Genomic DNA, 21097 nt, shown 5'->3' with positions numbered 1-21097 from the left:
GGTTGCACCTGCGCTCAAATCACATCACAAAATCAAATGTATAAAATACAAAATAAAATATAATAAAATAACGTGTTAAATGGGTGGAAATCCCTCGATCAATGTTTATATTAACACTCACGCATTGACTCTGTCGGCTATGTTTTGCCATGCATGCTCACTTTCTTTTGCAGCTGAGCCTGTGTTACTTTTTTTCCGCAAAATTTGCATGTTATCGGCATATGCTGCCATCAGAATTTCGGCCTCAAGCGCTGTGAAATACATTGACCGCGCCTTCTTTCCCTCCGTCTCCATGGTGACTCGCTTAATCTGTGCTCCACTAATCAGGGCTTTATGTATCCTCGTGCGCGCGCTTAACTTGGGGTTAAAGCAACTCCGCGTTGACTGAACTAATTGTTATCAGCCTTTCTGAAACCGAATATTCCGAGTTGGACAGTTCGGGGTTACTCAACCCTGAGTATCGTTTTTCACTCTGAGTTTTCTAAACCGGCTTCCTGAAATAGGGCCCTGGTGTCCAAAGAAGACAACAACATAAGAATCCCATTTCCACACCTATCAGCATTTAGGAACCATAGCCAATCTTCAAATTGGTAATCAGGGCTTCCAGGATGATGTGGCCGATGGCTCTCTATCCAGACAATCCTGAACAGACTGCACAGAGCCATTCTCCAGTGTCAGAGGGCTGCTGGAGGCCTGCCGTGACTGCCCTTCACTGTCAGGGGCATTTGCACTGGAACGTTTTGAACGCCATCTTCCTCATTCCCCAGTATAAACAAAACATACGGAGGGAAGAAGTAACCACGAGGGAGGTGAAACGTTGGTCTGCCCAATCAGAAGCTACGCTGCAGGACGCACTCAACAATGTCGACTGGGACATGTTCAGAGCATGCCCCAGTCGACATCAACGAGTTTACAGAAGTAGCAGTATGCTTCGTCAATATGCTAGCGGAGGAGATTATCCCCACTGCGAGAGTCACCACATTCCCGAACCAGAAACCGTGGGTGGACAGATCGATCCGCACTGCAATGAACGCCAGGACCGCCTCCTACAACGTGGGTCTCACCACTGGCGATTTGAGCGGCTCATATGGCATGCAGCGTGCGATGAGAGATACCAAACGCAGGTACTGGGAGCACGTGGAGTCTCTTTTTTTCTTTTCAGACTTCAACCATCCAGACCAATGAAAAGAGACCAAATAGGAGACAATAGCTGAATAAGCTGTTTGGTGCTTTTAAGTTTTTGCTATCATCAATATTCATTTTGCAAAAAGGGCCATAAGGATAATCCATAATACTGGTTATAGAATTCACTGATCCGGTTCATTTTCTCACTGTACAAATTATATATAAAGCAATAAACAGCCCACTTCCTGACAATATTCTCAAAATGTTTTCTAAAAGAGTAGAGGGATACAGTTAGGGGGGGAAATAAATGTAAAACATCCCTGTGTTCAAACAACACTTAAAGGCTTTTGCATCTCTGTGTGTGGAATAAAGCTGTGGAACAGACTGAGTGAAGAACTGAAGCATGACTCAGTTTAAACAGAGGTTCAAAACTATGGTTTTTGCAAAGTGCAGGGAGGAGGAAAGGCTCTGATCTGGTGTTCTCCCCCATTAGTTTCACAACAGGGATGTGTATGTGTGGGTGCACAAGTATGTTTACATAAGTATATATATCTGTAAATGTAAAAGTAGCCTTTTGACGTGTTACTACAGTTATAAAAGCAAATACACGTAACAAATTGTACGGAAGAATTTACAATGGACAGGGAGAAAAGGTGTAGCCTATTAGTTACTAAAGGAGGGAGAAGGGGTGGGATTAAATAAGCTTACACTTCTTCCAGCTGCTTTTTAAACATATTATTTATAATTTCTAATTATTATTGTTTTGTTTTGCTTTTGTTTTTCTTTGTTTGTTTGTCTCCTTTTTCTCTGTTGTTGATGTTGTTATACTATTTTAACATGTTCAAAATAAAGAGACAACACAAATACAAATGCTGTTTCCTTAAAAATGTGGCATCATACACACAGCCTTTTAGAGTTATTAGATTTATTGCCAAGAAGCATTGTTACATCAAAGAACTAACTTAACGAACACAATTTTCCTTATTTGATTCCCAAGAGAAACAGGACTTAGTACTTGCTGATGGTTTTATAGGCCATTCAAGCCTTGTGCAGGTCTACAATTGTGTCCCTGACTTCCTTTATCAGCTATTTGGTCTTACCCTTTGTGGTCGATAGGTCGGAATGAAGGAACTGGTTCTGCAGACAGAAGTGCTTTATACAAATAATGAGTTGAGGTTAGCAGTCTCTGATTGATTAATTCATTGACTGATTAGGATCTGTGTGGTACATGGGCACACAACCAATCTGTGGGAAGCAGTATTCTGGCTGCATTGGACAGGTTCACCACGAATTTCACTTAATGAAATCCAAATCAATTTATAGCGTTTGTTATGTGGTTTTCTGGGTTTTATTAGAGACTGTTCATTTCTTTGGAACTGAGAAACATTACAAATTTATCAGGGGATGGATTAGTTATGTTCCCCCACAGTATGTCAGCATGGAGAGTGAAAAGTGAATTTTTCAAAGGGACAAACAGCTGTTGTCACCAGGTGGGCCACTCCACTGCTGTTTCTTCAGTATATGACCTCAGCATACTTTGTGGACATGTGGTATATTTTCACAGCATGACTAAACAGTTACTTCAAAGACAGAGTGAAAATAGCATGTATATGACTAAACACTGATCACATACTTTCATACTAAATTGCAGATATAAATTCTATCCTGCTTTATCTTCTCATAGTAACATAAACAACACCACCTGTGTGATTACATTTAAAACACATTTAATCGACTCCATCAGATCTGTGCATGCCAGAGTCTCACACATCGTCACACACCACTCAGCCTTCATGATTCATGTCCATGCCATATCTCTGTGTACCAATCGTGACCTGTTGGACAGTCCTGCTGCTTTACACACCTGCTGTAGTAACCACCGCGGTCCCCATCGGTGTGCCACTGGCATGTGTGTGTGGAGTGACTTTTCCCGGTCGGTGCTCCTTATTGCGGATACAGCTGTGAGTGCACAACTGGCATGAGGCACAGGCTGAGTTGCAGCAGGGTAAGAAGCGACAGGCGCTAACTCGCCACATGAAGCAGCCAGGTGACCAGAAGCACCAGCAGAGCACTATGCCACCTGTCACCATGCCCATGATGATGTAGAGAACCAACAGGGACAAAGAGGCAGGGGAGTCTAGAGTTAAAACAAAGTATAGTTATTTGTATCGGAAATGACAGTCATAATTAAATAAACAGCAGCAGTGAAAAAGTACATTCATTTATGTGTGTGGTGGGGAAGCTCCACCTCACAAAAAAACAATAGTCAACAATTCAGTGATACCCAACAGGGTCCATGGACTTGGAAATGTCCTGCCCATTGATCATCCATTCATAAAAAAAGTGTCACGAATCTCAGGATCCGGTGTGGTGTGTTTTTTTTTGCCTTCGCCTCTCCCACCAGGGCAGAGCTGGACCTTGCTCCCCCACCTCTGCACCCACCTTCAACGCACACCTGTTGCTCATTCATGCTAATCCTACTCTGGCTTCTCATTGTGAGTGATTACCTGGCAGACTACTTAAGATGGCAGGCGACTGCTTCCTCGCTGGATCGTTGTACTGAATAGTGTCAGTGTAGCCCAGCCACTTGAGCATCTTTTCCTTGAGATTTCTCAGAGTTTCTCCCTGACGTATTTTCCCCTGTGTACAGGCTTCCCAGATCCCCTGCCTGTGTCCCCTGTCGCTTTGAACTCTGTGGATGTGTGTGAGTGACGGTGAGCGTTTTAGATCAGACTGCTTGAGTGAGTCACGGACGGAGTAAAGAAGAACTAATGTTGGTGCCTGCCTCAGACCTTTCCCTCAGCCTTGGACTCCCTCGAGCCCTGTGTTTTCTTATCCCATTGTATATATTTATATATCTTCACCTGGTGCAATATCACAAATAAACCCTTCATCTTCTCCCTAAGCTTCTGAGTCCTGCGATTGAGTTCTCTACCAAACAAACGGTGACAAAAAGTCATAAACCACAGATTGCCTGACCATCCATCAGCACTTCAGAGCCTCTCTTTATGTTCCTGCTGCAGAGAGTTCCTTAAAAGTATATCTGAATATGAACAAAGGGCCAAAATATATTTTAAAAAAACCCTCCACTATTTCAACTGAATGGTCACTTTGACTATGATTATGTTGCTCTGTAGATATTTGCTATAACTTACTTCTCCACAATAAATTAAGCACATGAATGAAATTCTGACCACTGAAAGCAAGCAGTCTGCTCCTCTAGATAGAGCTCTGTAGCGCTGGGCAAAGCGAGGCTTTGTAAAAGCTGCAGCATTTAAAGCAATTGTGCCAGAATTGTAACGAGGCTTTCAAACAGTCTGACACCTCCACAGTCACCCCTACTGGCCACATCACATCTGATAATGATCTTCTGGGAAACAATGACTGAAGAAATTTTATTGGACTACTCTTGAGTGCAACTGAATTTTGTTATTTAGCAGCCAACTGACTGCAGGGTGTAAGCACTGTCTTTGCAAGTTTACGTACCTGCTACCGACTCAGGATTGGGAGGACCAATCGGCGCACCACAGTTCATACGTGTCAGGAAGGGCACAGTGGGTGGACTCAGAAAGGGATGAGGAGGGGTTGCTATTGCTGGTGAAGGTTCAGGAGGTAAAATTTGACCTTCTGAAGAAGGACAGATTTGGGTCAGCTATTAAATATTACAAATGGTGTTTCACTGGTAAGCTTTACAATACATTTCTTAAACTGTTTACAGTATTCCAAAATCCTCAAATTTCCTAATTAAGTAAGTATCAGCCTAACTGACCTTTGCAGCCTGTGGTGAGGTTTTCCTCCAGGTCACTTCCATCCCCACAGTTATCAATGCCTTTTTCATCACACACCAAACTCAGAGGGATGCACTTTCCATTCCTGCAAGTGAAGTAAGGCTCATTGCTGCAATCTGATTGATTAAAACCTGAAGGAAGAAGAAGACAACAAAGAAAGTGAAAAAGAGGGATTACTTTGGTAGTGGGTAGACTACTGCCACTGAATACTGACACACACATTCAGTGCATGCAATGGATTTCTACCTTGTACAGAAAATAGGTATGGTAGGTACGGTCAGAGGTGGGAAGTACGAAGTACAAATACTTCCTTACTCTACCTAAGAACATGTATCTGTACTTTACTTGAGAAGTTTATTTCCTGACTGCTTTTTACTTTTACTCCCTGACAGGCTTGTTACTTTTGGTTTGATGGATTTGAGTTGAATGCGTCAAACATCAAACCGATTAGAATTTTGCCAAATTTGTTTGGTTTATGCCACAGCACTAGAACGACTGCAACTGTCTGTAAGCTGTGGTACTTCAGCATCTAGCTAGCCCTACAGAAGAGGAGCCAACATAAAGAGAGTAATACTTTTTAAGTGTGAGGTAATTTCTAACACAGCGTTTCTATCAACTCAACAAACACAAACTGTGTGTGTGCAGTTTGTCTCTCAGGCTACGTTCACACTAGCCTAGATAGATTTGAAAACGGCGTTTTCGTCTGAAAACGCTCCGCGTCCACACTAGCGTTTTCAGTCATTTTCACAGAGTTGTGCGTCCACAGGTGCAAAAGCGAGTAGGAATGAAAGAATTTGAAGTAAAGCTATCTGGAGCATGTACAAACTGATAATAATCTTTTTTAGGGCTGTCAAAATTGAGAGCAATCAAAACAACTGCTGTAATGCACTCCACTATCTCTTTTTAAGTGGTCACATGACTGCATCACATGACTAAAATGTGTCATCGTTTTAGAAAGTCTGCGCTTTCTAGTGTCCACACTGCGCCGGGGCAGCGTTTTCGAGAGCGTTTTCAAAACGCTGCGTTTTTCCCTTGAGGAAAACGCTGTCTCAGTGTGGGAGGCCAAAATGGAGAGAAAATGATGTGTGGACATAGCCTCAGTGTGTTGCAGCTAAAGGTCCAGCTGCCATATTTGACAGGGAGAGAAATGAAAGAGAGCTAACTTCACTCAAAGATCAGAATCAGAATGTCTTTATTGTCATTGTCACAGGTACAACCACATTATAAGTGGTCCCCGATCAGTGCATAAAAAATAAAAATGTGAAAGTATAAATAAAACAATAAAATTCAATAAAATCAATAAATAAAACACTTAAAGTGCTAATAAAAGTAGTATGAGCACACATTCACATACATTCCCACATACATGCTTCAGTCAGCGCATAGATCAATTCAAGAGTGGCGTGATGGACATTTTTTAGTAGCAGCAGCTTTTTTAAGACGGTGGGTATTGTGTAGATCTTCCAGTGTGGGGAGAGGGCAGCTAGTGATCCTTTGGGTGGTGTTAATGATCCTTTGGAGTGCTTTTCTCTGAGCCACGGTGCAGCTAGTGTACCAGATGCATATGCAATAGGTCTGTGTCTGTTGGTGGCTCTGTAGAAGGACACCAGCAGTCTCTGTGAGCCAGTGCTGAGGCTCAGGGCTGAGGATGTGTGATGGCCAACTCTCACTCTCTGTCTACAGCCTGAGAGGAAGCTGTTGAGCCACATGCAGGTGCTGTATGGAAGCCCCAGGTCCTGTAGCTTAACCACCAGTTTGTGTGGAAGAATGGTGTTAAAAGCTTAGCAGTAATCCATGAAAAGCATCCACACATAGCTCCAGGTGTGTTACGGCAGCATGGAGTAAACCTTTACTCAAAAAGCATCTCTAGACCCAGCAGTCTTAGCTAATTATAGGCCAATCTCCAACCTTCCTTTATATCAAACATCCTTGAAAGAGTAGTTGTCAAACAGCTAACAGATCATCTGCAGAGGTTTATTTGAAGAGTTTCAGTCAGGTTTCAGAGCTCATCACAGCACAGAAACAGCTTTAGTGAAGGTTACAAATGATCTTCTCATGGCCTCTGACAGTGGACTCATCTCTGTGCTTGTCCTGCTAGACCTCAGTGCAGCGTTCGATACTGTCGACCATAATATCCTATTAGAGCGATTAGAACATGCTGTAGGTATTACAGGTACTGTGCTGCAGTGGTTTGTATCATATCTATCTAATAGACTCCAATTTGTTCATGTAAATGGAGAGTCCTCTTCACACACTGAGGTTAATTATGGAGTTCCACAGGGTTCAGTGCTAGGACCAATTCTGTTTACATTATACATGCTTCCCTTAGGCAGTATCATTAGAAGACATAGCATACATTTACACTGCTATGCAGATGACACCCAGCTCTATCTGTCCATGAAGCCAGATGACACACACCAATGAGTTAAACTGCAGGAATGTCTTAAAGACATAAAGACCTGGATGGCCGCTAACTTTCTGCTTCTTAATTCAGATTAAACTGAGGTTATTGTACTCGGCCCTGAAAAGCTTAGAAATATGGTATCTAAGCAGATTCTTACTCTGGATGGCATTACCTTGGCCTCCAGTAACGCTGTGAGGAACCTTGGAGTCATTTTTGACCAGGACATGTCCTTCAACGCACATATTAAACAAATATGTAAGACTGCGTTCTTCCATTTGTGCAACATCTCTAAAGTTAGAAATATCCTGTCTCAGAGTGACGCTGAAAAACTAGTTCATGCATTTATTACTTCCAGGCTGGACGACTGTAATTCATTATTATCAGGAAGTCCTAAAAACTCCCTGAAAAGCCTTCAGCTGATCCAAAATGCTGCAGCAAGAGTCCTGACAGGGACTAGAAAGAGAGAGCAGATTTCTCCTGCTTTGGCTTCCTGTTAAATCCAGAATTCAAAATCCTGCTGCTCACATACAAGGTCTTAAATAATCAGGCCCCATCTTATCTTAATGACCTTGTAGTACCATATCACCCTATTAGAGCACTTCGCTCTCGCTCTGCAGGCCTACTTGTTGTTCCTAGAGTATTTAAAAGTAGAATGGGAGGGAGAGCCTTCAGTTTTCAGGCCCCTCTTCTGTGGAACCAGCTTCCAGTTTGGATTCAGGAGACAGACACTATCTCTACTTTCAAGATTAGGCTTCAAACTTTCCTTTTTGCTAAAGCATATAGTTAGGGCTGGACCAGGTGACCCTGAATCCTCCCTTAGTTATGCTGCAATAGACATAGGCTGCCGGGGATTCCCATGATGCACTGAGTTTTTCCTTTCCAGTCACCTTTCTCACTCACTATGTATTAACAGACCTCTCTGCATTGAATCATATCTGTTATTAACCTCTGTCTCTCTTCCACAGCATGTCTTTATCCTGTCTTCCTTCTCTCACCCCAACCAATCACAGCAGATGGCCCCGCCCCTCTCTGAGCCTGGTTCTGCCGGAGGTTTCTTCCTGTCAAAGGGAGTTTTTCCTTCCCACTGTTGCCAAAGTGCTGCTCATAGGGGGTCATATGATTGTTGGGTTATTCTCTCTATGTATTATTGTAGGGTCTACCTTACAGTATAAAGTGCCTTGTGGCAACTGTTGTTGTGATTTGGCGCTGTGTAAATAAAATTGAATTGAATTCCTGATGTTCAAAGATATCCCAGTTAGTCCTGTCAAAACAGTCCTGCAGCTGCTGAGAGGCACCCTCTGGCCATATGGTAATGAAAGACATTACCATGGAGAAAGACTCCATGGCCAAAGACTAAGACAGAAGGACAGGAGAGGAAGAAGAGAGCTTGGATTTAAAGGGAAGGATGCTCAGTATTGCTTGATAGACTGGGAATTTAAAGCTTCCATGTAGGTCCTCGTGTTTTTAATCAGATATTAAGTCTATGTGACATTATGTTTTATCACATTGAGAAACATGCTGCAAAACAAACTGAGTCAAACTAAGTGTGTTATTCAAAGGCTGCATTAAAATCCTCTGCAGGATAAACAGGTTAGTTAGTTGTAGTGTGATGGGTTTAAAGTAAAGAACAGTGTGTGACTGATACACTATGGCTGTAGTTTCATGGTCAGAGTAAGGTTACATCAAGTGTAGCAGCGATTCATGTGAATTTTGCTGATGATGCTAAGATTCACTGACTGAATTCCACCAGTCAGTAAATTGATTTCCACATTGATTTAAGTCGTGTACATCCACAAAGAGTGGATCAATGACCAGGTTTCCCATGGTCACTGATCATGACTCAAGGATCATTGATCAGTGGTTGTTGTCAAAGGAGCTTTCAAAGAAAAGCGTCTGGACTTCTTTAAGTTGCTTGAAGACGTTTCACCTCTCATCCGAGAAGCTTCTTCAGTTCTAAGGTCAAATGGTGGAGAGTCCCAGATATAAACCTAGTGGGAGTGACGCCCCACAGAGGGACAAAAGGACCCCCTGATGATCCTCTAATCGCCTGAGCCAAGGTGTGAAACTGGGTGTGGGTCCCAATCAGCCAGAGTTTCGGGTGAGCTCATTGTGAAACCTGGCCCCACCTTATCATGCGAATTCCTGAGGTCAGATGGCCCAGGATGTGAGTGGGCGTTAAGGCGTCTGGGAAGGGATCTCAAAACTGGATTATAGATGGCAGAGAGTTGGTGTCGTAAACCCCCGCCTCTGTTCAAAGATGGTCGCTCACAGTGGACATAGATGCTTCTTTCACTCCTCTTTCAAACCATCTGTCCTCTCTGTCCAAAATGTGAACATTGGCATCCTCGAAAGAGTGACCTTTGACCTTTAGATGCAGATGGAAAGTGCAAACTTCACAAGTGCATGGCACAACATAGAGAAGCCACCTCCACAGGACAAGACTCAGCTGTCCATCTGCATCTAAAGGGCCATCTGATCTCAGGAATTTGCATGATACACATCGGACTACAAACACGCACATTACCAACTCCGGAAGACGATCAAAGCAGCCAAACGTGAGTACAGGGACAGGGTGGAGCAACAGTTTGACAACCCTCGGAGTATGTGGCAGGGACTAAACACGATCGCAGACTTTAGAGGGAAAACCAGCACACCGCAGACCACGGCCTCTCTGTGTGAGGATCTAAACGTATTCTACGCTAGATTCGACACAGCGAACACCATGAGACCGGACAGTGTGCGCACCGCGGATGACGTCAGTGCGCACACTGTGTCTGAGGAGGATGTGCGGAAGTGCTTCAGGAAGGTGAACGCACGCAAAGCTACTGGTCCGGACGGGATTCACGGCCGCGTCCTCAGGTCATGCGCGGCTCAGCTGGCTGGAGTGTTCACGCACATCTTCAACCTTTCCCTCTCTCTGTCTGTAGTCCCAGCCTGCTTCAAAATGGCCACCATCGTCCCTGTACCCAAATCCTCCACCATCTCCTCATTGAACGACTGCCGACCTGTAGCCCTGACCCCCATCGTAAGCAAATGCTTCGAGAAGCTGGTCAGGGACTTCATCTGCTCTGCACTACCCGACTCACTGGACCCTCTACAGTTCGCATACCGCCACAACAGGTCCACTGATGATGCCATAGCCCTGACACTACACACTGCCCTGTCACACCTGGAGAAGAGAGACACGTATGTGAGGATGCTGTTTGTAGATTACAGCTCAGCATTCAATACCATCGTTCCCTCGAAGCTGGACAGGAAACTGCAGGATCTAGGACTGAGCAGCTCCCTCTGCAGCTGGATCCTTAGCTTCCTGTCTGACAGACGCCAAGCGGTCAGACTGGGCAGCATCACCTCATCCCCCATCACACTGAACACTGGTGCTCCACAGGGGTGTGTACTGAGCCCTCTCCTGTACTCACTCTACACCTACAACTGCACAGCCACTAACAGCTCCAACATCATTGTGAAGTTTGCGGACGACACTACAGTGGTGGGTCTTATCACCAACGGTGATGAGACGGCTTACAGGGAGGAGGTCAGCGCCCTGACCCACTGGTGTCAAGACAACCATCTCACCCTCAACGTCGCAAAGACAAAGGAGTTGATAGTGGACTTCCGGAGGTGCAGAGAAGTACACACCCCCGCCTGCGCCTCAATTTTATTCCACAACCTAGACATCCGCATTACTCACACTCTCATAACACACACATATAGGGGCTTGGGGGTGGGGGACGGTCTGTGTATTGAACCTCACCTCTGGTGCTGGTGGCCGCCTCTTGATTTTAAATGCATGTAGACATTGAGGGTTCTCGAGAGGGGCCGTGCTGACACCTGCTGTTCTTTGCCAGCAGCACCATGCCCTCCCGTGTTTTAAATGCACTTGGGAACAGCACGCAGCAACACTACACATGAGTGGGAGGAGGGAGGTATGGGGTCTTCACACCCCCCCGTTCTCTGTTAGCCATTGGAACGCAGAGGCTGGGAGGAGGAGTTGGCCGTCCAATTGGGGTCTGTGATGCAGGGCCTCCCGGCTGCTGCAGAGCCGGGAGCGGTATGCTTGTCTCCACCTCAGGGGAAAGGGTTACATCTCCTGGGTCTAGGTGGTGTCCAGGGCTGGGCGCTCATGTATGTACCGGCTCACTCCTGGTGGCCGCTTGGCGGGTCCTGGTGCCCATGGCTTGGTCGGGCCTCTTCCGGGGATTGGGGGGCCCTCCGGCCTCTGGGCCTACGGCTCGGTTCACTCTGGCACAGCTGGCTGCCGGCAGAGCCCGCGGGCACGCCACTGCAGCTCCCTCTGGCTTCTGCTCTGTGGCTGCTGGGAGTTCTCTCGTCTGGGGCTCTCCTCAAATCTTCTCAGGAGGGTGGCATGGTTGCCCTTAAAGTGGACCTCCTTGGGCTCTCGCACTCTGGAGCCTCTGGATGTCTGGGGCCTGGATCTCCTCCATGCATGCTTCATGCCCTGGGGGACAGGGCTATGGCTCCCTACACCCTCTAGCAGATCATTACATGGAGAAACCTTTTGAAAACAAGCGCACTGATCCACACGGGTGTTCAGACAAGCTACACTTTTCTTGGCTGCTACCTCAAAGCACACTGTGTGCTGTCGGTCCTGCGTGCTGCACAAAAACATTTAATATTTAGTATTTACTGTTATTTACACTTATTATGTTGCTCTCTTTTTTTTGCTTGTTTTCTCTTTTTTTCTTTTTTTTCTCTCAACAGGTGATCTGGGAGATTTTTTTTCTTTTTAAGTTTACTTTCTCACTGTCCCTCTTCCCCTCTGTTTTTCTGTTCCTTCATCTCTCTTTCTTCCTTTCCTATCCCCCAGCCATGTCTGTCCCGTCTGTAACAACTGAAAATAAAATAAAATAAAAAATAACAACAAGGGTTGATCAAATGGACTAAAACGGCAAGGCCGTGATGATCCACTTGGAAAAGTAAATCCATTGGGTGCCTTTGTTGGCTTTCAGATATCAATTCTGATGGCTAAGGAACCAAACCGGACAGGCAAAAAAAAAGAAATCACACCTGCTCACAGAACCGATTTTCTCCATTCCAACCTCAGCACTACTATGGGTAAAATCAAAGAGCTGTCAGTGACAACCCTGCAGACCTGCACAAGTTGCAGGAGTGACCTAGCCAGTCTCCAGACCTCAGTCCTGTAGGAAATCTGTGGACAGAGCTCCCGTTTTGAGTTGCCAAGTTGCAGCAACGACACCTAAAGGATTTAGAGAGTTTCTGCAAGGAGTAGTAGGCCAAAAGCCCCCAGCGCTACTTCTCAAATTAAATTAACACTGACTTTAAATGATGCAGCATCTGTCTATCCTGTTAAATCTCCAGTGACATTTTGTATCTGCAAAATAAAATGTTACATTAAAATACAAGACGTGTTATTCCAGTTTCTTATAAGCTTCTTCTGTCATCGCTGTGGGTTTTCGCTTTTAACTTCAGCTGACCTTCAAGTAATGTGGATTGCACAACACTGGACACTATATTCTTCATTTCCAGTTAATACTTGTACAGCTGCTGTTATTGTGTATATATTTATTTATATTTCTTCATACATTCTTATATAGTTCTATATTGTGTATTTTGTTGTACAGTTATTTTATTTTCAACTTTAATTTATATATTTTATCTTATTCTTTCCCAGTTAAATTTACCCTTCATTCTAATTTGTGTTGTACAGTTATTTCATTTTTAACCTTAATTTATATTTTATTCCTTCCTAGTTAAATTTACCCTTTTTAATTTTTCATATTTATTTCCTATCTTATTCATAGCCTTTTCCTTTTTTGTTTTCTTTAGGTCACGAGCAGTTGTCCAAGCATTTCACTACATATCGTACTGTGTATGACTGTGTACGTGACAAATAAAATTTGAATTTGAATTTGAAGTAAAACAAAGCAGAACTTTCCTAAAGTATGTGTTTGATTAAAGGTCTCCTGTTTCTTAGCTAAAGACTGACTTTCAAACACATTTTCATAACCTTTACCGTGTTTTTCTTACCCAGTCTGAAGGAGGTGAAGTCCCCCACAAAGTCAACTCGAGGCTGAGTCCCCCTGGTCACCAGCCTCAGGGTCAGGTAGTTTCCTGTGGACAGCACTGGTCGGGGTGGGCTCTTCCCACAAAGAGGAGGCCCCAAGAGAGGCGAGGTTGTGTCCCGACCATCATAGAACTGAACGTAAGAGCCGGCATGACACGGATCTTCTGAGTTTTCACCAGAGGTAGACTCCGATCTGGGGCTGAGAGGGGCAGAACCGTGGGGGGACAGAGACTCTGGCAAGACAGGTGCAGGACTCAGGGGGGCCACTCTAAGCAAGCTGTAAACCAGGAAGAAGCGGAAATGGAACTGGACCTTGTCTTTGGGAGAGCTGGCCTGCATTGTCAGGTGGCAATCAGTCCCCATGATCACAAAGTAGTACTTCTTGGATTCCTGGTGTGAGTTGATGATCATACCGTCACCTTGGATTGTCTGGCCACAGAAATCTACCACATTCACTGACAGGGAAGAAAAAAAACAAGAGACTAACTTCCCACATATTACACAGTCAAAGCAAGGTTGTTACAGATTTTTTTAAAAGGTTACTTTGATCAATTTCTCTTTATTAAAAATGGGCTAACCTGAACACACTCTGTGTTTTTGAGTTGTGTTGCTTTTGGGTTTTTTTTTTTTCACAGTATTTTAAAGTATTTCGAACCATTATGGTTGTTTGAGTTTATGTTGCCTTCCTTTCATTTTAAAGCTATTGTCGTGTAACGTCAGCCAACAAATTTCAGCTTGCTGAATATTTTCGCGTTCCCATTCTCTGTAAACTGTGCAACTCTGACTTCATTGTTTAATGTTCTTACAAACCAAAAGAATTCAGTAGTGTCTTTTTAAAAAAAAATGAAACTAACGTTTGCACATCAGCACAGATATGGATTTGCAAACGAGATGAAGGCTTCCACCTGAATACCATTTTGTTCACAATTACCAACCCAAGATACCAGCTTTTTGGTTTACACTTGACTAAAATTTGAATTCCTTCTTCTTTTCTGTTTTTTTTTCTTCCTTATTGGGTCTATGCAGAGTATCTCTGGTGCTACCATGTTTTTCAGTCATCTCTGGCTAGCTCTGGGATGTTTTTATCAATCTTCAACTCAAAATGTGCGCACAAAATGTGTGCTAACCAGTCTGGTGTTACATTAACCCTTTCACACACAGTGCTCACTACAGTAGACAGGTATTTATAGGTGGTTTTCTTGTATTTGTGTCAGTGTTGATGGTATACTTGCACATAAATCACTACACACTGATGTGTCACTCCATACCCTGCCACCCACTGGTCAGCCAGTGTACTTGTAAAAAAAACTCTTTGAAAAGTAAATTAAAAAAAAATTAAGCTCAAAAATCTTTTTTCAAATCCTGATTGATGGTGTCATAATTCATGCAGGACAGGTTTAAATGGTGGTTCTAGGTAGAAGTTGTCGTGACTTTTTTCCTTTTGATCCCATACACCCAAAAATTCAATATTTGCTAAATAAGCCCATTTAAACAAAAGTCATGAAAAATAACATAATGTGGTTTTAATTTAACAGAGTTACAGAATTATTAAAATGCCAAGGAGGTCAAAACAACACCCTTGGCAGAAAAATAGCTGGCTGACAAGGAACAGGACCATTTTAGCCTGATAGGTCAGAGTTAGTTAAACCACATCTGAAGAGCAGATCCTCGGAGGACACACATATCATAACATTGTAGACCTGGTCTGCTAAATCTACCGTGGGACCAACGTCTAAGACGCAGCTTATCTAAAAGCAGGCTCCGGCAGCCTCCACACTGTCACCCATGGCCCCTTCCCTCTGGGCCACAGGCCAAATAATGAGGAAATTTATGACCACCCCTGAAGTTTATTAGCTTTGTTTCCATGGCAACTTGAATGTCCTAGGGCACATGAGCCCCTGTTGGTGGGAAACAGCTCATCCCCTCCACATGGCCTAAGTAAATACAAGACCTGGAGAGGATAACATCCAATGCACGGGTGACCAGAAGGTACAGAGGCCTCACTAAAGAATTTTGCAGGTTGAAAATTCAATTCATCTCTCAAAAATGTATTGTAAATTAAGTCTATTTGTTGAGCTGACAGACGAGGGGTTATTCACAATGCTCACAGGTTATATTTAGATTTGATTTGATAACCTTTGTAGTTTAGTAATTGTTTTTTTTCTTGGGCAGCTTTCATGAGTTCCTAGAGGTTAAAAAAGGTCATTTGACCCATTCTTATATAGTCCTTTTCTACTCTCCCAGAGCACTCAGTGTTTTAGACAACATGCACTTTTTCTCTCTACGTAATATTCACACACACTCATACACTGATGGATGCTTTGGAGAGCAACTTAGGGTTAGTAATTTGCTCAAGGATATTTGGCCTGCAGACTGGAGCAACCAACAACCAGTCAACAGTGCTTGTCCAGTGCCTAAGCTGTACAAGCACTCAAGAACACATACAAACAACAGAAATACACTCACTGGCCACTTTGTTAGCGACACTATTTAATTAAATTGAAAGCCTTTATTGTCATTATACATAGTATAAGAAGATTAGAAACAGCTCTAGAAAAGTGCATGGGTACCTTAGCACATTATAAAGACTATACAATAATTTAACTATACACTTAATATAAATATAAATACACAGTACAGTACTGGATGACAGAGACAGACAGGCAGAGAACTGATTACTTTTTGTGCAAGCACCCTTAGGATGTGTAGCCGCTGCTGGGCCATCTTGACTAGCGCCGTGGTGTTAGTTGACCAGGAGAGGTCTGCAGAGATGTGGACGCCAAGGAATTTGAAGGACTCCACTCGCTCTACACTTTCTCCGTTGATGTGCAGGGGGGCAGAGGCAGTTCTGTTCCACCTGAAGTGCAGGATGAGTTCCTTGGTCTTGGTGACGTTAAGTGTCAGGTTGTTTGATGCACACCATTTTCCCAGTTTCAGGACTGAGAGTGTGAGGGGAAGAGAGGTGAGGGCCGAGCTTCACCGGCTGGGGTCTGTTGACCAAGAAGTCCTTTATCCAAGAGCAGGTGGGTGGTGGTTTGGGGACACCCGGATGTAGAAGGCATCCCACTGTGTGTGTTCAAAATCTCCCATTCCACCAAATCTGAATATTTTCTATTAGACTGAATTCTGGTGAGTGTGGAGGCACTCTGAGTTCAGTGAATCTTCAACCAGGACCATCACCTGTGGTGGAACCAGCTCCCAGTGTCAGTTCAGGAAGCAGGCACCAAAGCATCAGCATCAAACTTTTGTTTTTCATGCTGCAAGCTTGGGTCTTCGACAATGTTGTTGATGTTGTTCCTGTAATCTGCTGGAGCCATTCGCCTTGCTTGGGAGTCACTGCACCAAGCGCTCCGATTGCCACCACTGCTACCTTCATCCTCCACATCTTCTAGAGCCCTTGGTATTTCTCCAGCTTCTCGTGTTACTACTTCCTGATGTTGCCGTCATTCAGTATTGCTACATCTATCACTACGGCCGTCTTCTTCAGTTGGTCCACCACCACTATGTCTGGTTGGTTAGCCACCACCATTTTGTCCGGGGTGGTTGTAGCTCAGGTGGTAGAGCAGGTCAGCTACTAACTGGAAGGTTAGTGGTTCCCATGTTGCTCTCTGAGTGTGAATGTTAGATAGGGAGCACTTAACAACTTAGCTTGCGTGATTGGGTGAATGAACGAGTTGTATAGAGTGCTCAGAGTAGAAAAGTCCTGTATAAGAACCAATTCTTCTGTATCTGGAAGTCCCACAGGATCTTAGCTCGGTCATTCTCCATCACGCTACTGGTCATGTCCCACTTTGACCTTTTAAATTTCTCCCACAATTAAAATATTTGGTCTCATATGGTGTGAGCATAAGTAAGACAAACCCTTAGGTATAACAACATCAGCCATCACATCTCCTTACTTTAGAGGTCTGGTCTAGGTTTGCTCTTGAATTTGGCTCCCATCTGTATATTTCATGTACAATAATTAATTTATTAAGACACAGAACACATTTACAAGCAAATACATGTTAGCAGCCTAGCTTAATTGTTTCTAGTGATGAAGGACTCTGGAGTGTACATCATACATGTTTATCTCACTACCGACTAGGGATGGGTATCGTTTAGGTTTTATCTGATACCGGTGCCAAATCGGTACTTTTGAAACGGTGCCGGTGCTTAAAGAATGGAGAACACAAAATTGGTCCAAAAACCTCTCATGTTCAGCTGTTTTTTTGTAAAAAGATAACAATGTTAGCCTTTTCTGCAGCTATAGGGCATATATGGTATCACTCTTGGCTGGAAGCAGTGCTTAAACAATGGAAAAAACACCAACTTTGTCCAAAAACCTCTCATGTTTAACTGTTTTCCACTTTTTCTTTGGTCATTTTAGCCTTTTTGGCCAGGGTGAAGGGAGTATCTGCCATCAAACAAGAAGACAGCCGCATGTAACTACGACGGTGTTTGCTAGTTCACCTTACATGCATTAATGTAATAACGTGGTTAGCCTACTCAACGTAAATTACAAGAACAACATGAAGCTACTCACGCAGAGAAGAACGGCTGCTGCTGCTGCTGCATCATCATCATCCTCATCATTTCTGCTACACTGGCAGGGCTAGGGGCCAGGACTCTCCTCTTCGGGTTTTTGGGGATGTTGCTAACTCCGGGTCCGATAACAGGCACCACACCCGCAGTAGATGTGCTCGGTGTGAGGTCTCGCAGCAAGCTATCAAATACGGCGCATTTCTGGGCTTTTAAAAAAAAAAACGCTATGCGGCGCCAGGTGTTTCATCGGATTTGAGGTGTTACCTCCTTTGACAGTATCACAGTATCAGCTTAAAGCACTTGTTGCTGCTGAGTTTGCATATTTTGCTGTGAAGTACAGCCAGACTTTCGCCTTGGGCATTTTTAATCTGTAGCTCTGCTCTAAAAGAACGTACGTACCTGGACCCGCCTACTATCCTCGGAAACGTAAAATGATTGGCTAGAAGTGTATCACAGCTCAGGAAAAAAAAGCACCGAAATAAAGCACCGAAATGTGCGCTGCTTTTCGGTCTGGTTACTACCGTTTATGTCAGAACCGGTGCCATCATGGCACCGGATAACGGTACCCATCCCTCCTACCGACTTATATATATTATAAATATATTATCTCCCCCTTCTAGTAATGCAACTTCTGCATGCGGGACGTTTCAGGCTTTGGACAGGCAAACTGTGAAATGGACACGGTGGACTGTGACACTTGTTTGTGATTACAAGCCGAATTTTGTTGGGCACTGTCTTCATAGACCTTTAGTTCAACAGAAGTTATGTAGAAGGCAAAACGTGTGTGATATACAGGGTCAGTGTTCCTGAGCCTAGTCAGTGATTTCTACTTTATGGACAGCAGTACAGCCTGAGCACACACTGAAGCACTAGAACGTCTCAGCCTCTCATGTTTTTGAAGTAATTAGTAGAAATACTAACAAATAAACTTGGCCTGGTTTATTTGAAATGTGTTGCTGGTGTCTTTGGAAAAACCTTGTTAACACACTCACAGAGATTTTAAAAATGATTGCATGTCTTTGTTTTGTTACTTTGACTCTCACATATTTAGCGCAATCAGAGCGTTGTGCACAGAGAAATACAGCACACACACGTGCACCAAGCCTCTTTTAGTTGAGTTTGTGGAGTATTTCACACAGTTGTATCCGGGTGTTAAAAACTTACTGGTGTCGATGGACGAGGTGGAGAGACTCATGAAGCAGCGCAGCAGGAGCAGCAGTGTGAACACCCGCTGATTGCAGCTCTCCATTATCCAAACTGGGATACGAACGTGAAAAGCAGAGGAGGGTTCAGTCAGTTCACAGGTTAACAGAGTCACTTTAAACTAAATTTGTCACATTTGTCCAAAATAGAAAGTGCAGCATGCAAGAGTGTGACTGTCTGTTTAGCGGTGTGCTGCTCTCTTCTGTTACTTTGTTATTCGAGTTGAACCTTATCCTCTCGTGTCCAGTCATCTCCTTGACAACACCCAACCAATCAGCCTTCAAGTTAGGGAAGGGGCGCGCGCGCGCGCGCGCACACACACACACACACACACACACACACACACACACACACACACACACACACACAGTCTTTGTTCAAAATAAAGGTCCACTCACTTGATGTAAACTTCATTTAGTTAGCTGAAGTCTCCTTCTTCCTTGGGTGCTTTTAGCTGCTTCTCTGGTTTAAGGCTAAGTCAGTACAGTTATGTGCTTAACCAAATCTTACATCATTAGATACACTGCTGTAGAAACATTTAATCACAAATCATGTGTTTCACAAGAAAACACACTGGAACAGTAATTATATCCAGTTGTAAATGGGCTGGTCCTTATGTAGTGCTCTTTACTCTACTCAAGCACTCAAAGAACTTTATGCGACATGGCTCATTCATTCATTCATTCATTCATTCATTCATTCATTCATCCACACAAGCACTTTTCTTTCCTATTTTCACTCCAGTGACCATACTAGAGTGAAATCTGTGGTTCAGTATCTTGGCCAAGTATACTTTCGCATGTAGGAGCAGCCAGGGATTGAATCACCAACTTTCCAGTTAGTAGATGACCTACACCAGAGCTTCCCAAAGTGTGGGGCCCGCCCCCTAAGGGGGGCGCAGAGCCATTGCAAGGGGGAAAAAGGGGAAACCCCCCCCCCCCCCCCCAAAAAAAAAACGCTTGGACACTGCTAGCACGGGGCGCCCACAAAACGCAAAGCAGGAGATGAAGCATCGCTATATATGTTTCCAAACCAACTTCATTCTAAGCCAAAGACTAGAAAATATGGTGAAGCAAATCTGCCCTTTGGTTTCACCTGCACAAGTGCTGAGGTAGGTCTCCGCTGCGTCGGGAGCAGCACTGGGCTGTTCAAATCACAGACAAACAGGATCCCACATTCTTGATTTTTAGTTCACAAACACTTGTTGTAATGACTAACTGCTCCTGACATTTTGGAGATGTTTGCTCTGTATACAGTAAAGTTACAGCGGGATACAAATAATATCAGGCTGATCCTGCTACACTTTGTTCCCCCTGTCTAAATCACGGAAAAACAGGATCCCACAGCTGTTTATGTTTTTGAACCCATTTTTGCACAGAGAGACATGTTTTTGAAAAATGTATTGACAGCAACGTTGAATATTATTACACAGGAAAAAAACAACTACATGTAAAATAATGACACTGTGACGCCTCTGGCTTTGTAAATGGAGGGACAGTAACTGCGTGTAAAACCTGCAGACAGTCAGATTAACAGTATTTTGTCTCTATCTGCCATTCTGCAATTCATCTCTGTCATGGTCGCTGCGTGGCAGGCAGGATGAGGACCCAGAATGCAAACTCACGGACTCAGGGGATAAACTCAAAATCACAGCTTTAATGCTGGAAGGCAGATCACAAGAAATACAAAACTTAAACTGGGAACAAAAACTAACACTTGCAGAGAGACACAGGGAAATCCACGCAGCTATGAGGGAGACTACGACACAGAACTGAGGGAGACGCAGACATAAATACACAGAGGGTTAACGAGGGAAGTGGGAGCACACGGGGAACACAGCTGACACAGATAATCATAATGAGACAGGGCAGGAGTGAACACAACATGACGCATACTGACGAGAGACTGTCAAAGTAAAACAGGAAGTACACGGAGGTTCAGACAGGAGGAGAGAGCACGGGGAGAACACAGACATAACAGGCTGGGGAAAACATGGAATAAAACACG

General features: G+C 43.9%; 1 protein-coding gene across 1 annotated transcript; it reads right to left on the bottom strand.

The window, feature by feature from the left end:
• Nucleotides 1-2981: 2981 nt before the first annotated feature.
• ldlrad2 (low density lipoprotein receptor class A domain containing 2) lies at nucleotides 2982-19136 on the bottom strand (the record flags this gene model as incomplete). The annotated part of the gene is made up of 5 exons (XM_082534100.1): nucleotides 2982-3262; nucleotides 4612-4752; nucleotides 4895-5044; nucleotides 13327-13818; nucleotides 19052-19136. The coding sequence occupies 5 exons, from the start codon at nucleotides 19134-19136 to the stop codon at nucleotides 2982-2984; spliced, it is 1149 nt and encodes a 382-aa protein (XP_082390226.1).
• Between the last annotated feature and the right edge of the window lie 1961 nt (nucleotides 19137-21097).

The sequence above is a fragment of the Aulonocara stuartgranti genome, assembly GCF_965226115.1.
Source record: "Aulonocara stuartgranti genome assembly, chromosome: 5".
Taxonomy (NCBI): domain Eukaryota; kingdom Metazoa; phylum Chordata; class Actinopteri; order Cichliformes; family Cichlidae; genus Aulonocara; species Aulonocara stuartgranti.
The sequence above is the reverse complement of the archived record's forward strand: the minus strand, read 5'-3'. Positions and strand labels throughout refer to the sequence as shown.